The 19,066-nt window shown below is 43.5% G+C and overlaps 2 protein-coding genes across 2 annotated transcripts in view; one reads left to right on the top strand and one right to left on the bottom strand.

The window, feature by feature from the left end:
- The window catches only part of acad11 (acyl-CoA dehydrogenase family, member 11), a 36,072-nt gene that overhangs the window by 8,461 nt on the left and 8,545 nt on the right, over positions 1 to 19,066 (top strand). The window contains exons 13-14 of the mRNA XM_080547206.1: positions 671 to 769; positions 16,606 to 16,675. Coding sequence (XP_080403332.1) covers positions 671 to 769; positions 16,606 to 16,675 — 169 coding nt within the window. The remainder of the gene's footprint in view (positions 1 to 670; positions 770 to 16,605; positions 16,676 to 19,066) is intronic.
- Positions 8,365 to 9,501, bottom strand: ackr4b (atypical chemokine receptor 4b; the record flags this gene model as incomplete). The annotated part of the gene is made up of 1 exon (XM_080547692.1): positions 8,365 to 9,501. One exon carries the CDS (start codon positions 9,499 to 9,501, stop codon positions 8,365 to 8,367), a length of 1,137 nt encoding a protein of 378 aa, XP_080403818.1.

Here is a 19,066-nt window from a genome sequence, read left to right on the forward strand (position 1 = left end):
GTTTATGTGGCGTTGTCAGAGGGATGATAGTGGGTGTGTTACTGAAAACCCAGATGGTGTTGAGTCTTCTGTTGGAGTGTTTTTGTGTGTTGGGTTGGGTTGGTTGATTTAGTGCGCTGGCTGAACCGGGAACAGTATATCCCTTCAGTTATCTATGTAGTCACATTGTAAAGAGTCTGCCACTTAAGCAACGTTGTAGATGATAAGAACAAATGAGTACAACTCTATACAATGGACAGCACTGGCCTAGGCTCAGTAGGTGACCAGTGTTGTGTCGTGACGTTAGAATTATAAGGTTCTATCTCCGTTTTTGTCAAAATTGAGTTTTTTACATAATCTGATCCATTAGGTGTTTATTAATGCCTGTGTGGTGTTATTTTTAAAATGTTGACATTTTGTAGTTAGTAATTCATAAAATACAAAGGTTCCATCTCACAAAACATAATGGAATGTAAGAACTTTGACGCTCAATATCTCTGAACTACCCTAAACAGAGATGGAACCTTATAATTCTAAACGGAGATAGAACCTTATCATTCTAAACGGAGATAGAACCTTATAATTCTAAACGGAGATAGAACCTTATCATTCTAAACAGAGATAGAACCTTATAATTCTAAACGGAGATAGAACCTTATAATTCTAACGTCACGGTGTGTTCCCTCCACAGAGCCTGACGTGGCCTCTAGTGACGCCACCAACATGGCGTGTACCCTCCAGAGGGAGGGAGACCGCTACGTCATCCATGGGAGGAAATGTTGGAGCAGCGGTGCGTAGAAACATTGACTTCGTTTACATTTACTTTACTACTAGGGGGCGGCGGCTGTGGCTCAGGAGGTAGAGCCGGCGCCTAATGATTGACTGCAAGGTTGGCAAATCTGTGTTTCGAGCCCCGGCTGGCCACATGTCGAAGTGTCCTTGGGCAAGACACTGAACCCCAAATTGCTCCCAGTGAGCGGGCCGGCGGCGCCTTGCATGGTAGCTTGCCGCCATTGGTGTGTGAATGTGTGTGTGAATGGGTGAATGAGAGGCCGTTGTAAAGCGCTTTGGATAAAGGCGCTATAAGTGCAGTCCATTTACCATTTACTTCACTTTTTTAGATTATGTTTTGAGGCTCAGATTACACATGCTGCGTCAACCTCGCCTTACCTCAGCAGCGCGTGTGACTTTCATTTAGGCGCCCATGTTAACAGGTTAGAGCATCCACACAGCCCGTGTGAGAGGCGCTCTCAGGCGCGCCTATTTTGGGGATATCGCCTATTTTTCTGCGCGTGAGGCCGACGTGAAAATGATCTACCAGCAACGTAGACCACAGTCTCACCTCAATGTCTACATCTGTAAATATGTATATGTTCTTTTTTAATCAGCACTTCCGCTATCTGTTTCAAAGCAGCAACCCCATGTAGACTATAATTATATTATGTTACTAAGTTAAAATAACATCAGGTGAAGGGCAGTCATTTTCCAGTGATTTCTCCCTCTCTCTCTCTCTCTCTCTCTCTCTCTCTCTCTCTCTCTCCTCTCTCTCTCTCTCTCTCTCTCTCTCTCTCTCTCTCTCTCTCTCTCTCTCTCTCTGTGTTCGGTATTCTGTTGTCACGGCAACATTGTGTCGCGTGAAATGACATGTCGTTGGCATGATTGTGAAAATATTAAAACCAATAACATTCCTCTCGTTGTTGTTCAGAGAGCAGATGCCGACATGTTTGTTGTAATTACATCACTTGGCAGTAGGTAGTCATCACTCAATGCTCGTTTTAGTCACAGAACAGCATGGGTTGCTTGCACTGTTTGATCGCGTCATTAAAAAAAAACTTCTGGTATTCAGTAAACATTTGGCATTTGTCACACATTCGGCCCAAACACCGAACGTGCTTTTTTTGCTATTTTCGACCGGATAATTTTGGTGGCCAAACTTTCGGTGCATCCCTAGTTGAAACTCTTCAAGTTGTTATGCCATTAAGTGGAAAAAGCCCCCAAGGAGTAACATGGCGTGACATTGTAACAATACTCTCACAACCGGCTTGTTTCATCTCACTACACTAACACTAATGGGAACTAGCAGAGGGAAACAGTTTATCCTCGGAGCCAACACGTGGCTGACAGAAAACCCTGAGTCATAGAACAAGCAAACTTTGAAATGGCCGCGCTTAACCCTGGGTTTAATTAACACTATATGTGTTTACAAATAACTTCTCTGAATGAATGGGACTGTGTTTAAAGACTCACATGTTTCCTAGACTGACTGCATATACACAGTTCAGTCGATATATGTATGTCAACACAGTTCAGTGGATATATGTAGGCCTATGTCAACACTTCAATAAGTGTATAAGAAGAGGCGGTGATTCACCATGAATCATTGGCCAAATCACCCAGCGTTGACAACCAAGGTTGCTTTGTTTTCGGTTTCATTTTCCTATTTGTGTGATTATGTAGAATCAGGGTGTAGTTGATTCTAAACAAGTAACATTCACAGAGGAAAGCTCACCAAGTCACTTCTGTTAAATTAGAAACTGTCTTTATTACATAAACTATCTTTATTACGGTACATGAACCTACATGGGGCGGCTGTGGCGCAGGAGGTAGAGCCGCCGTCTAATGATCACAAGGTTGGCAGATCAGCGGTTCGAGCCCCGGCTGTGGGGCCCAAGTGTCCTTGGGCAAGACACTGAACCCCAAAATTGCTCCCCGTGAGCGGGCCAGGGCCTTGCATGGTAGCTTGCCGCCATTGGTGTGTGAATGTGTGTGTGAATGGGTGAATGAGAGGCCGTTGTAAAGCGCTTTGGAGCAGCAAAAAAGGCGCTATATAAGTGCAGTACATTTACCATTTATTTACACAGTTGTCACTCAATTGCCATACTTATAGATGGTGTAGATGTTTATCATGGACCCCCTCAGCTCAGTCACTGTGTCTGCTGTAGTAGAGCATTCCATACGGTTCCTCCGTCACATAATGTGGTGTGAGGCCCGACTCGTTTAAACATTCTCAACATGGTGTGGAACATTGGCCCTCTCATCCATAGCCCTTTAAAGTCTCTTGCTTTGTGACATTTGTATCGCTAACATACCTGTTTATTTACATTTTATGTTATACATAATGTAAAGAAAATACTCTTTCTGCCGTCAAGAAACTGATGTCTTGATAGTGAACCGAGACAATTGTATTCTGTCCACTTTATTACACAAAAGATTCTCATCTAAACCACATTAATCTTCGACCCCGCGTAGATTATTACTTTGCGTGCCAGAAATAATATCAAGTTGCTCAAGTGATTATAATCCAATCCATTTTGGCAGTCAATGTCTGGTGTGTATCAGACTGTGAAATTGTATAAGAATTTGCCCACTTTAGGCATGTGTCAACACTTAAGTAGTCACATGCTGCTCACACACAAGTTTGACAACTCCAAATTGGCTCTGCATGTTTAAACTCACAACAGGAAGAGAACAACATTTTCCCTGGAACCTGTGGTTTCCTGGTTTTCCAGGTTTAGAAGTCAATCTAGGATGAATACGGTGAAATTAGTTATTGTGTTTTTAGAGAGATGCCAATTGCTCCCCATGCTCAGAAATGTTGTCTAACATTGACATTGTTGCTCTGGACAGGATTGGTCGGCCATTTTTTATTGTGTTCCAGGCGGGAGTCCTGCTGTGCCGTTTGACACGTAGTCCTACCCCCCCCTGGCAAGCAGCAGATATCACATGGCTCTCGTATACAATACTGCTTCTTGTGAGTCATCTACCCTCAGACAGTGACTTCAGCCCTGAAACAGCATTCAGGGGGGAAGGCAAAAGAAAGTGCAAGCACATCATTGTCAAGCAAGGACATTTTCATAGTAACCGTTCTTGTCGTTACTGCATAAATCAAGCATTTCTTCTGGGGACGTCGTATGACTGCGTAGCTGTCGACTCCTCGCGTCGTGTAACATGATTCACGATCGGTCCGCATCATCATGACCATTTCCAGAGATCCTGCCACGATCATATTCCATCATGCATATTCCCCCCCACTTATTTCAACAGTATCCACTAGAGAGGTTAATAGAAAACAAGCAAGGAATTCTCAGTTTCTAATGCTGTATTTGATTATAGAAATTGTCTGGGTGTTCCAATATATAGGCTAGATAGTTGTGGTTTGCATTGTCTTTGTGGTACAATGGCTGAAATGGCTGACCTTTTGGTGGCTTACCCTCAGGTAATCTACATTTGAAGACACAAGACTGAAGTCAGGCACTAATGCATATGCATTACATCTTCGCTACACAGGCTGTTTCTAAAATTAGAGGTTTTGAGGAAACCTTTTTAACTGTAACACCCTCCCAGGAGTGTGGTAATTTACTCCAATGACTCCCAGACCCACTGTGAGACAGTTATCTGGGGGCTATAGTGACCACACACACACACACACACACACACACACACACACACACACACACACACACACACACACACACACACACACACACTGAGCCTATCGGAGATCATCTAAACCATGTGGGCTGTACACCATGAAAGCCTGGTAAATATCAACTCCAATTGAGTCTGAATAATTTTAATTTAAACACAGGTCTTATGATGTCGATATTTGGAATAATGACTGTGAGGTACAGCATGGCTGTTGGCAGTGTTCTATGGCTCGCTGCCATACAATGTGGAATGCTCTGTTCTCAAGTTGGAAATGATCCTCTAGCAGCCCAGAGAGTTTGTTACCTCTCTCAACCCAATTTCTGTTGCTTCCTATTCTTTTTTTTTGTAATCAGTATTTTATTGGATTTTTCAATAAACACATTTCTTGATTTATACAACTTTTGTATAAAATGGTAACAATATCACCGAATAAGCCTTGCTGTCATCAAACAGAAATAATACAGAGAAAAGAACAGAATATAAAATTAAAATTAAAATAAATAAAAAAGCACCCATAGATTACATTCATCACTCATCCAATTTGTCAATTTAAGTCTTACTACCGACTAGCAATATATCCCAAGTAGCCTCCCCATTTTGCTGTGTATTGTTCAGTTCTGTCCATAGAACTGAAGGACATTTGTTCGTATGCTGCCACCTTTGCCAACTCCATAAGCCATTCCTGGAAAGACGGCTCTGTTGCTTCCTATTCTTAGTGGAGTCCTATAAAAAGGTGTTTGTGCTTGTACATAGATTACAGAGGAGAAGAAATACCAAGAATGGAGTAAGAGAGCTAGATAGAGATGGCACAGACCGAGTAAATAACGAATAATAAAAGGCTTAGAGCAAGTGAGATAATTCATGAGCTTTAAGAGGAGAGAAGCAGAGAAGATGAAAGGTGTACTTGTTGATGTTAGCGATGCATGTCTTTCTTATACCTACATTACACAAAGGTTCACCTGTAGCCACACCCCAAAGAGTGTCATCTTAACTGCCACTAACTTAACAAACCCTGACTGGCCATTTTGTTTTAGTTTTCTCTCACGGTTCACCACCTGTGTGTAAAGAAGTTCTGCTGTGATTTGGTAGTCAGCGAAGGTAGTTGAAGATATCGCCGTCGAACTGATGTTGCAACGTGGTGAAATCCCCCTACACGCACACACACACCTTGCTGTGTTTTCCCACTTAAGTCAACATTTTTAAACATCTGATCCATAAGCCCCAATACAGGAGATGACTAACAGGTATTGTATAGAGAATAGCTGGTAAATAAACAGCGGACACTTAAGACGTTTACTGTTTGTGTTGCTATCTGTGGTCGTTCCAGTTCTGGGGGGTTTTCCGCATTAAACCAACGATCCTGCGAGTCATTCCTGTGGCGGTGTTAAAAGCCTTCGCCTGAGACATTGTTTAACTCCCACAGCCCACAATGCATCTGCACTATGCTGTAGGCCCCTGGGGTTGTTTATTCATGGAATACATTTAGGTTGTTTTATTTTTGACCGTTTTGTGTCGAAGGAGTTTTAGATCCCGCTCGAGTTAAATGTGATGTGATGGCAACCAATTGATTTCAAAGAGTTGAAAGATAAAAAAAAGCCTCCTTTCAACGTTGGACGTTTTAAGAAAAAGAGCCTTAGGTGGCTATACCACTTGAAATGGTTCACCACTGTACCAACATCCATTGCACTCAGTAACGACAAACCCCCCATCCAAGACCCAGATTATTTAAATCAGAGAGAACATGAGCAGAAGGGAAGGAGTGTTTATTCTGGAATCTCCCAAAAGGAGGCCTGCTGGTTGTGTGCTGTTTGTCTGTGTCACGGTCGGTACGGGAGATGGGCACCACAGCTTAGCTTGTCTCTCTTTGTTTTGGGGGAATCTCTCGGGGCTTTCATCAGGCAACCCGCTGTGCAATAAAGGCACCCGCTTCCCCTCCCTCCTCCACGCCACAGAACATATTGGAATCAGATGCATGTTAATCTGCATGCAGCACTATGGACTGGTGAGAGTTTTGAACGGGGAGATGAGGAGAATTTTAATAACATAAGGGCATGAGTGCTCTGCGTGAATTCCTTGTCATTCTGAGTCGAATTTATTTTCAGATGGAAATAATAGAATATACTGAAGAGAAAAAAAATCCATTAATTTTTTTATTGAAAACAATGTTGTTGTTCTTACTTAGACATCTAGATATCTGTTTTTGTACATCTTATTTATATATTGTGTAATACAGATTATAGAAATAAGCTGTATAAAAACAGATCTAGCTGTATAAAAACAGATCTAGATGTCTACGTTACGTTACAGTTAGTCATGTACAGTGAGGTCCAGACATATTTGGACAGTGACACAACTTTTATCATTTTGGCTGTGTACGCCACCACAATGGATTTTAAATTGAACAATCGAGATACAATTGTTGTAGTGCAGACTTTCAGATTTAATTCAAGGGTTTGAACCAAAAATATTTTATGAAACGTTTAGGAATTGCAACCATTTGTATGGTTAACCATAGTCCCCTATTTTTAGGGGCTCAAATGTAATTGGACAAATTAACATGACCATGGACATCACCAAATGCTGGGTTTCCTTCCTTTGTGATGCTTTGCCAGGCCTTTACTGCAGCTGTCTTCGGTTGTTGTTTGTTCGTGGGTCTTTCTGCCTTTAGTTTTGTCTTCAGCAAGTGAAATGCCTGCTTTTTCGGGTTGAGATCAGGTGATTGACTTGGCCATTGCAGAATATTCCACTTCCCTGGGTTGCTTATGCAGTATGTTTTGGGTCATTGTCCCTCTGTATTGTGAAACACCGTCCAATCAACTTTGCTGAATTTGGCAGAAATTTGAGCAGACGGTATCCCTAAACACTTCAGAATTCATCCGTCTGCTTCTGTCTTCTGTCACATCATCAATCAAAACTAGTGACCCAGTGTCATTGGAAGCCATGCATGCCCATGCCATCACATTGCCTCCACCATGTTTTACAGATGATGTGGTATGCTTCGGATCATGATCCGTTCCGAGCCTTCTCCATACTTTTTTCTTCCCATCATTCTGTTACAGGTTGATTATTTCATCTGTCCAAAGAATGCCGTTCCAGAACGGTATGTTTTTTGGCAAAGTCTAATCTGGCCTTTCTATTCTTGAGGCATTCTTTGGACAGGCATTCTTGAGGAATGGTTTGCACCTTGTGGTGAACCCTCTGTATTTGCTCTCATGAAGTCTTCTCGTTATGGTAGACTTGGATAATGATATCCCTACCTCCTGGAGACTGTTCTTCACTTGGCTGGATGTTGTGAAGGGGTTTTTCTTTACCGTGTAAAGGATCCTGCGATCATCCACCACCACAGTTGTCATCCATGGACGTCAACACCTTTTTGTGGTGCCGAGCTCACCAGTGCGTTCTTTTCTCAGAATGTACCAAACATTTGGCCACTCCTAATGTTCCCACTATCTCTCTGATGGAGTTTCTTTATTTTTTCAGCCAAAGGATGGCCTGTTTCACTTGCATTGAGAGCTCCGTTGACTGCGTTCACAGCAACAGCTTCCAAATGCAAAAGCCACACTTGGAATCAACTCAGAGCTTTTACCTACTTAATTGAAAAATAAATAATGAAGGAATACCCCACACACAGGTCCATGAAACAGCTTTTGAGTCCAATTACTGTTGGTCCCTTGAATATGTCTACATATTAAAGAGCTGTAATTCCTAAATCCTTCCTCCAATTTGGATGTGTATACCCTCAAATTAAAGCTGAGAGTCTGCACTTTAAGCCCATATTCATTATATTATGAAACGTTTGAAATGTTTCGGTAAACAGTTCAAATAAAACAAATTATGAGGCGAAATATATACGGTCCTAACTGAATACCAAAGGCTTCTAAAAAAAGTACGAGTATTTACAGAAATGCTTATAAAATGTTCCTACGTATCCCTTCGTTATGGACAACAAGCAGCTCCTTAGATGGTGAAAGTGCTGGTGTCCTGGTCCTCGGAGACCGAGTGCGAGTGTGTGTGTGTACCGATGTTCGTGTTAAGCGAGATCTCCACCGCCGGCTCGTTGTTACCGCGGTGCCTCCCGAAGCGTTGGCTGAAGCGCTTGGCCACCTTGAGGACGTGTCTCCTGAAGGACGACCCGATGAAGGCGTAGAGGACGGGGTTGATGCAGCAGTGGGTCAGCGCCAGGCTCTCCGTCACCTGAACGGCCCGGTCCAGACCTTTACTGGTGCCGCAGTCCGTCACCATGATGTCCAGCGCGCGCCACAGTTTCACCACGTTGTACGGCAGCTGCGTGAGCAGGAACACCGCCACCATGGCCAGCAGCACCCGCAACGCGCGCCACCTCCTCTCCCTCCGCACCCCCGTCGCCCTGCTCAGCGCCCGGCCCACCCAGGAGTAGCACACCACCATCACCAGCAAGGGCAGCAGGAAGCTCAGGCACACCTCCGTCAGCTCCAGGGCGGCCTTGGCCGAGCGGGCCATGCCGGGCGGGTAGACGGCGACGCAGGCCACCCGGGCGGGCGTGCGCTTCACCGTGGAGAACACCAGGTCGGGCAGGCCCAGGAGGGCGGCCGTGCCCCACACCGCCGCGCACACCGCCAGCCTCTGCCGCCCGGCCCTCCTCGGCCCCGTCCCCGTCCCGCCTCCTCCGCGGGGGCCGGCATCGTGGGCTAGCGCGCGGTAGCGGTCCACGCTGATGCAGGCCAGCAGCAGCATGACGCAGCTGAAGTTGGTGGAGTAGAGGAAGGAGGTGAGCTTGCAGGCGGCTACGCCCAGGCGCCAGCCTTGCACGGCGTCGGCCGCCCAGAAGGGCAGGCTGAAGAGCAGCAGGAGGTCGGCCACGGCCAGGTTGACGATGCACAGGTCGGTCAGGGTGCGCAGGCGACGCGGCGATGCGTACAGCACCAGCACCAAGGCGTTGCCGGCCACGCCCACGACGAGGGCCAGAGCGTAGACGGCGGGCAGGAAGAGACGCGCGAAGGAGCGCACCTCGGCCTTGTCGCACACCGAGTGGTAGTCGCCGTAGTCGACGCTGTCGTTGTAGCTGGAGGAATTCTCGTAGTCGGAGTAGTTGTCGTTGTAGTCGTCGTCCCCCATCATGCTCCCTGTTTTTGTCTGAGGGAAACACAGTAAAAGCATATGAGAGAGAGAGAAGTCAGGTCAGTCTGCATGTGTAGTAGGCCTACTGTCTGCGTCGCATTAACTTCAAAGACGACCGTCATTAGACAAGACTCGGTGGATAGAATATGTATGCCATTATGCTAATGTATAAAGTATGAAATGTATGTTACGTGATTGGTGGAATAATAGCGGAGACATAAGAATGTCACGTCCATCTGCGTTTTGTAATGCAGTTTGAGAACAGTAACAAACGTGATCATTCACAGTTGTCACTAAGTGTCTGTTTTTGGAACTTTAAAAAAAAGATTCTGTCTTTTTTGACCCGTAGGCGATGTTTGCATGTTGTGTGCAGACTTTGTGGCTGAGGACTTGACAGGACATGGGGTTTGTGTGAGCCATAAGCTCCCTTTCGTAAGGCATCACTCACGCATCATTTCTCTCATAAACCCTGTCATATGGAGTTGTGCTCATCCATCCCAGTAATAAACCCTGCTATCTTTTCACACACAGCATATTGTACACTCATAGCACTTTGAGCTGCAACGTTTGCAGGAAAAGCGCTGTACAAATAAAAGTTATTATTATTATTATATAATCAAAATGGTATTGCCCATCAACACGTGTTGAATGGGAATTTGTTTTAGTGCCAATGATGTAACTGACAAGACGTGCGGCCGATAAGAAGTATGTTTTCCTTCACATGTCCAGCTGTTTTCCTGGAATCCTTCATTCATGTTCATGAGATATGAGCCTAGTCCCTCTGGTGCGTCTGTGACTCAGTAGGGCCAATATCCTGTGGGAAGTGTCCTCAGATGTATTATACGGTGTGCATGGCATGTTTGTAGGAACTGGAGAGGAGGCAGATGATGGCGTTGGCATTCCTCTGCCTGCTGCAGATGTTAGATAGCGTGCCTGGGGAGGATTAGGTGGTAGGCAGCGGCGTGTGTCTGTTTTATCCCAGATCTCCGTGGTGCAGGATGTGTCCTGACAACACCATGAGGACTCTGCCGCTGCTTCTTATCCACAGACAGACAGACTGCCTGGCGGTGGTTTTACCCTCCTCCTCCTCCTCCTGATCAGTGCAGTCAGTTCTTGTGAGGATCAGTATGTTTGGGATCTCATCTGTGAGAGGTGAATGTCATCACTGACTTAAGATTGTCCTCTTGATCCAAATGAGGAAGATTCCAAAGGGAAGATAAGATAGTAATGTTTTCTTTCTTTTTTTAACTTTTTTTTTTAACATAATAGCATTTGGGTATCTGTCAGGCGTACAGAATGATACCATTGATGTGCACTTTAACACTATTTCGAAAGTAGCCCAATTGTAGGAGAATAGTCCCCCACTGACTGCCTGAGTTTGGTAATATTGGTGTTCATGATAGTTTCCAGGTTTATTATGTGATCCATCTTCTAAAGTGAATTATTGTTGGAGATTTATGGCCAAACACTTTATGGCCATAAACACAAACACACTATCTAAATTTACTTTCAGTTCTTGAGCCTGCGTTTCGAAATGTTTCTTTTTTTCTGTAGCCCCCCCCCCCCCGCAACAATCTTCTAACAGTTTAGACAGGATACAATTATTTACAATGTCTAAAGAACTTCTAGATTGCCATGGAAACGTGCCTAACGGTATTAATGCTGTGTGCATTATTTGAACACAGTTCTTCATCATTACCTTGTTTATCAAGTAAAGCAACACGCCACTGTGCAGGACTTTGACTGAACAGTAAAAGCTCTTATAAGATAGTGTGGAACTCCAGTACAAAGTGATGAACCTGTAGTCTCACAATAAAGGCCCTCACTAAGAATCATGCACAGGTTTTACAAAGGTAATACAAAAAAACCATAATAAATATATTCTCAGCTGATATTTCTGTACAGAATTCAACACACAAAGTCAAAATGTTAACAAAGGAAGTTGAATGGGTCTTACACTCTGTCTCTTCTTGTTGAGGATGTGGAGCTGGTGAGAGGAGGTTTTAATCCAGAGGACACATGTAGTGATGTGGTGTGTGTGTGTGGCTGTTATAGACTGAGAGTGATTCTCCTCCTAGCTGCTGTCAGTTCATGGTTAACTCCACACTGCTCCACCTCCACTGCCTGACTGAATGACGTCTAAAGAAACACCTCTTTCTATTGCTCATCACAGCCACAGTGTGTGTGTGTGTGTGTGTGTGTGTGTGTGTGTGTGTGTGTGTGTGTGTGTGTGTGTGTGTGTGTGTGTGTGTGTGTGTGTGTGTGTGTGTGTGTGTGTGTGTGTGTGTGTGTGTGTGTGTGTGTGTGTGTGTGTGGAAGCTTTCAGTTAAGAAAAGTGTTTCTTCTGATGATCAATCTTTTATTGCACATTATTTATGTCTGAGCTAAGCTTTTGTGAATTGCCTGTTGCTAGGCTGCTCTGTTCTCAATTGCCTGTTGACTGCCAACACATATTGGTCTCATTAGTCTGGTCTCATTAGCAGACATAATGGGGTTTATTTTGGCTTGGTTGACATCAGTCGACATCAGTTTATTGAGCTGATGTCAGTTTAAGATTGTTCCCTTCATGCCCCATTGCAATTCTTCTTGAAGAAAGCATTTTTAAAGTTATTTTTTCTGAGTGGGGCAGTCCCACTCATATTTATCTTTTTATTGGACAGGCATAGTGAAGACAGACAGGAAAGTAAGGAGAAGAAGGGAGAGAGGGCATGTCAGCAGGGCATGGGCCGGATTCGAACCCATGCCGACATTGGCATAATGTGTGCACTGTAGACCGCGGTGCTAGACCACTAGACCACCCCAGGCCACACTAAAAAGCAATTTAAGTGATTTAAAAATGTTTAATTAAATACGATTCATGATGCTTTATCAAATGACCTTCGACCATCAGGCCATTATGTGAATGATAAGCAAGATTATTCCTGTAGTTTGTCTTACAGTATAAAAGGTGTTTTGGGAAAAAATCTCTCTCTGAGGTCTCTGCTTGAAATAATACTTCTGAAAGCCAACCATGGTGGGATGAGATGAGTTATGTTTAGCAATAGTGGAACATACATGGAACAGAACAGACAATGGTAGAGGCCATCTCAATGACCAAGTGTTTACACACACACCCACACACACACACACACTCCTGCTATAAGGGGAACACACTAGACATTTTAGTTGTTATTTTGGGTGCTTAGTGGGCGTGTATGGGCATGTTGTGGGCACATGTCAGCTGTACTCACCGTCTGCCCTCAAAGGGCTGTGGGGTGTGTTTTTGTTTGTGTGTGTAGGGATGAGAGTCGAGAACCGGTTCCTGTTGATCACCATCAGAGCAACGCATCCGGGTACTTTGCCCTCACGTCATGTCCACGCCCCTTTTTGGGTGGTAGAAGTGTAGGAGTTTGACTGGCGGTCAATGGGAATTTCTGGTCTTTGCTACTTTAATCCGATAAAATAAGAAAACCGTATTGCTTTTTAGATATTAGGAGCCTAAATCCGATGGCCAGTTAGGCAAACTATTATATAGTATCGTTGTCGATCAATGATCAACGTCGTTATATTAGAGAACATTTATGAAATAGGGGTTGATTCATCAGAGCAGTAATACGTCATCTCCCTGTCGTCAGGGATTTGTAGTTCTTCATTTGACTTGCCGTGTAAATCCCCAGATGAGAGTGTTACATTCGTTTTCTTAAGATAGGATAATGAATAAATCTGTTCAATGGGCATAGATGATGCATTTGCCAAAGTTATGAACTGTTAATCAGTATTTAGCCTGTATTGTGTATATGTGTATATATATACACACATACTTATATATATATGAAGATGTTATAGCTAGCTAGCTACGATTTATCATGAAAATAATGAACAGCAAGCTAGATCCAAAACTAGGGCCGGTGGAGGAGGGCAAGTGTCACATTGGACAGACTACCAAAACAGAAAAATAAAGTATCTTAACTACAGCAAGTGATAGATGTCAGAAATACATTACCTGGAGATTCAATAAGGTAGTTTTATATGACAGGATATGGGTTGGGGTTATATGACACCTGTAGCGACTAGATAGAGCCAAAAGTAAAAAGTCACTGGTAGGGCTTTCACACCGGCAAAGAACCGTTCCGATTGGCGTTTGCGAACCAAGTCTGGAACAGGGCGGCACGTTCAGACCGAAACTCAATTGGTTCGGAGACTGAAAAGTTGGTTCTCAGCGGGAACCAGAAAATAGTGGTTCTCAAGCGGGAACCAAAATGTAGAACAGTCATGTCATCAGTGGGTGTGTCATATTCTAGGCTGCAAAGACCAGCAAGAAGGAAGGAGACAAAGTGTAATCTAATCTAAATATAATCATTAGTGATCAAAACAATTATCAAAAGTTTCATCATTCTCTCTATCTTCCTCACATGCTCAGCAAACACACACACGCACACGCTCGAATGCACATTTCGTAAGCCATTTTCTATTCCATTAAAATTATTTGGGGGCCAATATCTCTAGTTCAAAGTAACTAGCTTACTATATTGTTGACTTCGCAGTTGGTAAAAGAACAGGATAAACAAAAAAAAGAACTTGTTCCTTCATCTGAAGCTACAATACTGGGACCATTCATGACTGGCTGGCTACAGGCAGTCAAATACTAGGCGGGTGTGTGTGTGTAAGACACGAATAAACTTGGATTCTATGCATTTCAAGTGGCATATTTGTAATCATGACGAGACTGAAGAGATGCTTTTTGGGGCAGTTGAGTATGAAAAAGTAACCTCATGCCGCATACTCTGAAATTCTGGCTAATCTATTATACATCCAGGTATTTCTCGCGTGCACATATTTCACATACTATGTAGTGGGGACGCCCCACGTACTCAAATTTACGGCATACATTCGTTGTTAAGTCTGACGTCAAACGTGACGTTTAGCAATTTCCGGGTCCAAATCGGAAATTCCCTGCACCAGAGTACCAGTGTACAATAGCGGTAGAATGACAGTTCAATCATTTTGACTGTGAGGCATTTCGAAGACAGCGCCTCAGCTAACTTTGGACCCGGAAACACGTCACGACTTAACAACCGAATTATGCTCTTTTTCCACAAGTTAATGTAGGTCTCTGGGGTCCCCAAAACATGTTAAAAACATGAGGTTTTTTTTCTGAAAATACCATTCAGATTTTAATTCCAGCATGCCTGTAAATGCATCTGTTTCAGTCCTTTTCTGGACGGGCTGTTTCACAGAAATTGTCAGCAGTTTGCTGTGTGGCAGCTCCGCAAAAAAACACACGGTTCCGGGGGAATACAATTAAAATAACAAATATCCCAATGTCCCCCACAAAACAAGGAATGCAAAACAACCATGGCTGCATTTGTAAGTTGGCTCTAAGAGCGCCGGAGCCAACATGGGATTCATGTCATAAAGGGACCCAAGTAATTTGATTGGACAAGAAGCATTCCATGAGTGCTGATCAGATTTCCAGAGCGAATTTACGAACGCAGACCATTTGAATGGTAACGATGGGACCTTGTGTTTTGAAAATTACATGCAGATCCACACGGGTCGGGAAATCATCAGTGGTTTGTCTGCAGATTCTCAGTGTGGCAGCGCGGCAAAAAACAAACGGTTCTCAGGGGGGATAAAATTAAAAACCACATAATCCCGGGGTTCCCCACAAAACAAGGAATAAATGGAAACAAAACCATTTAAATGGAAATCAGAGTTTCCCTTTGAATGTACGAATGCGGAAAACGTCCAACACAGTGCCCCGATTAGGCCCCAGCCTTGCAGCCAATCTAAATAGCTTGTTGAAGCGCAAATCACATTTTGTTTTTTTCCGAAATAGGCAGTCCACCAATTTTTTTTGCAAATTGCTTTATTTCACAGTTTCTGTGTTAGTAGGGTCAGAGAACCAAAGACTGAAAAAGTGAGTTTTTTCATAAGAAATGCGAGCGTTTAATGAGTATCTGTCAGCGTCAGACCAGAGGATTTTTGTTTCCATTGTACGCTCGTTTATTTCTCCAATTCCATGCATATCTTCAAGTCTGATGTTTCTGGCTGCAATGAGATGTCTGTTGTCAATAACGGAACTTCCACATGATTTCACAAGTTACCTAAACTATTTGCCCATTCAACACTGTCTGTACGTTATTTTTTCAACAATTTATTTCCACCAAAAAGAACAATGCATGCTCAGTTGTAAACCCAGAGTAAATTGGATCTTTGGAGTCGTTTAGTAATTTTCTGGTGTCCACATGTGTGTGCCTCCGGACTGTGTCATTCCCTGGGGCACTCTAAAGGGAGATCACAGAGGGAGAGAAAACAGGAAACCAGTCTCTGGGTTCCAGGCTCTCCTCCCTCCCTACCTTACCCCCCCTACTCTCTCCTAACCTCCCCTCTCCCCAGGGACACCAGGCCACTCCGGGACCTGCCCCCCCCCCCCCCCCCACACACACACACCCAAGCCCAAATTCCCCAGATTGTTAAGCAGTGTTACAAATGTTATATCATCAAATCCTACAATTTACCAAGGATGGTTATGAGCCTATTCCCATTGCATCATGTCATCAGGAGTATGAGAGAAGAGCATAATGGAGCACATTGTTCTGATTCTGCAGGACGCTGCCCCCTGGTGGCTGTTGTTTGCCTTGCACTTTTCTGTCCTATTGAACATTCATTATTTCCAACCAGCAAAAATGATAGAGCATGTTCGACCAGCAAAGTAAAATGATGGAGAATTGCCTAATTATTTAGGTAAATAGGCTGCTGTAGTTTCGAAAAATAAATAAACCAGCTCTCAAGAAACTAAGTGTTTAAACATCCTCAATAAATCACATGGAGGTGGTCCCAAACGGGAGCTATTCTGCCATCTGTCTGTCAGAAGCTCCATCCATGCTTAACAGTTCATGGCGAGGAACAGTAGAAGTGTGCGTCCACCATAATATATATAATATAATATAATTGTATCATATATAATAAGTAACCATGGCGCCGGATGTGAATGGTTTATTCCCTGGTTCGATATATCAATTATCTCTGTTGATTTAGGGCTGCTTCCATTGGATGGAGTTTAGGATGAGGTTTATTCATTTTAACCTCTGACCTTTGAATGTTTAACTGCTCCCCCAGGTGCGGGCAACCCAAACTGCAAGGTGGCCATCGTGATGTGCAGGAGCGTGTCTCAGGATGACAGAACCAGGTCAGTAACACACATTAACACAGTAACATTATTTTATTTTATTTTGTTATTTTTTCTGAGTGGGGCAGTCCCACTCATTTATTTTTATTTTTATTGTGACAGAGACAGTAGAGATTTGACAGGAAGGATGGGTGAGGGAGAGGAGGGATGACATGCAGGATATGTCCCCGGCCAGAATCGAACCCTGTGGTTACATGGTCAACGCTTAACCTGCTACGCCACCTAAGCGCCCCTAACACAGTAACATTTTCATAATGTTTGAAGGCCGTCACTCAGCGTCCCTTTTTTAGGAACCATTTCAGAAATGACAGGCTGGGTTGTAGAGTTCAGGTCTGGAATACTATACAGCACGCTCCGGCAGATTCTTCCTTTACAACGTCAGAAGGATACGACCGATTCCTCACCAGAGAAGCAGCGCAACTCTTGACCCAGTCACTGGTCATCTCCCGTCCTTGACTACTGCAACACACTCCTGGCAGGGCTCCCCGCCCCCGCCATCAGACCTCTGCAGCTCATCCAGAACGCTGCTGCCCGTCTGGTGTTCAATTTCCCCAAATGTTCTCATGTTACCCCCTCCTTCGCACCCTTCCCCTTCCCACGGCTGTCAGAACTGCAGAGTCACTACCCATCTTCAGGTTACACCTTAACTGCTCCTCTTGAGACATCTACTACCCCCCAGCACTGTGCCTCCTGAGACACCTGCTTCCCCCTATACTGTTTCTCCTGTGTCCAAAAACCCCCAAAAAGTATATCTTTCTTTCTGCTTCTATCACGACGACTGCCAATGGCCCCTGGCCTGAGCTAGATTACTCTTCCTGCTACGACTGGTGAATTGATGATTCACTTGCTTAGTCAAATGTATCGATTGTAAGTCGCTTTGGAATAAGGCGTCTGCTAAATGCGAAAAAAAAAGTAAATGTAAAATGTTTTCTCATCTTAGGGCATCTCAGGAGTGCTACACAGCAAAATGTCAGCCAACACCACTAACTCACGCCTAGTAACCCTTTGGCTTATCTTCAAACTCATTAAAAACACATTGTCAACAAACATCTTGTAATTTCCACAGCTGTGTTTACCTGGAGCAAGGGTGGTTGGAAGGGGGGGGGGGGGGGTTTATAGCACCATTACTGTAAATGAGACAACCACACCCTCCATTGAAGCCATATTACCATACCGTACATAGTTTCCCAGCAACACCACAAAAAGACTACACCTAACTGTTTGGCCATAATAAAACCCAGCTATGCTTTAGTGGAGGAATGACATGTTTTACTGTATGGGTTATCAACAGGCCTCCCTCCTGGTTAGTCTTAAATAAAAAAACAATGAATGGTGAAACCAATAATATGTACACAAATACCATCAAATAAAATAATCTGAGAATCTATACTTTAACCTCATAGTAATTATTTGATTTAAAATTAAAACTTTATTAAAAAGAGTTAAGCCGAAAGTTTAAAAAAAAATGCTTCACTGTCCCATTATACAGGGCACTGTGTGTGTGTGTGTGTGTGTGTGTGTGTGTGTGTGTGTGTGTGTGTGTGTGTGTGTGTGTGTATATTTATTAGTGCTGTAAATACAATATAAATATAACTTTTATTGTGTTTTTTAAGTTAATCACAATAATATTATGTGATTTATATCAGATTAATCACAAATCACTAGTATTTACTTGTATTTTTGGGGGAGATAAAACAAAAACATGGTGGTGTTGGAATAAAAACATCCATAATGAATTGCAGACTTAATTAACAGACAACCGCATAAAGAACAGTTACAAAGTAACGCCTGCTAAAAAGTGAATGCAAACAGCTAGCCTGTAAACTATTTAAATTGGAAGCTAGTGCGTTATGGAACGAGAAGCCGTGGTATATCGTGGATATCGGCACAGCTAGCGGGGTGGTTAGGCACGACGCGAAGCGGAGTTATATATACACCCCCTAGCTGTGCTGTGCGATATCCACGATATACCACAGCTTCTCGTTCCATAACGCTTTTATACAACGGTTACCACATTTATCTATCAATATTTCACAGAAGAAAGAGAAGGCAAACTTTTAATGAATGTATTTTAATGGAACTATGTTTTATTGTAAGTGTATTCATCCGCTGAACAGTTGTTTATCGGTTGCTAAGCAACGGTAATAACTTCGATAACGGTAATATACAAACGTGGAGTAATATGAAAAGATGTGTCAACATTCCATTTAGCCATGCGTATATCATGGATATCAGCACGGCTGGAACGCAAACTGACCAATAGAGACAATGGACCGGATCTATCCATTGTATAATTCGGTTGTTAAGTCTGACGTCACGCGTGACGTTTAGCAATTTCCGGGTCCAAATAAAAAAATCCCCGCACCAGAGTACCAGTGTACTAAAGCGGTA

The sequence above is a fragment of the Nansenia antarctica genome (assembly GCF_963989245.1).
Source record: "Nansenia antarctica genome assembly, chromosome: 17".
Classification (NCBI taxonomy): Eukaryota; Metazoa; Chordata; class Actinopteri; order Argentiniformes; family Microstomatidae; genus Nansenia; species Nansenia antarctica.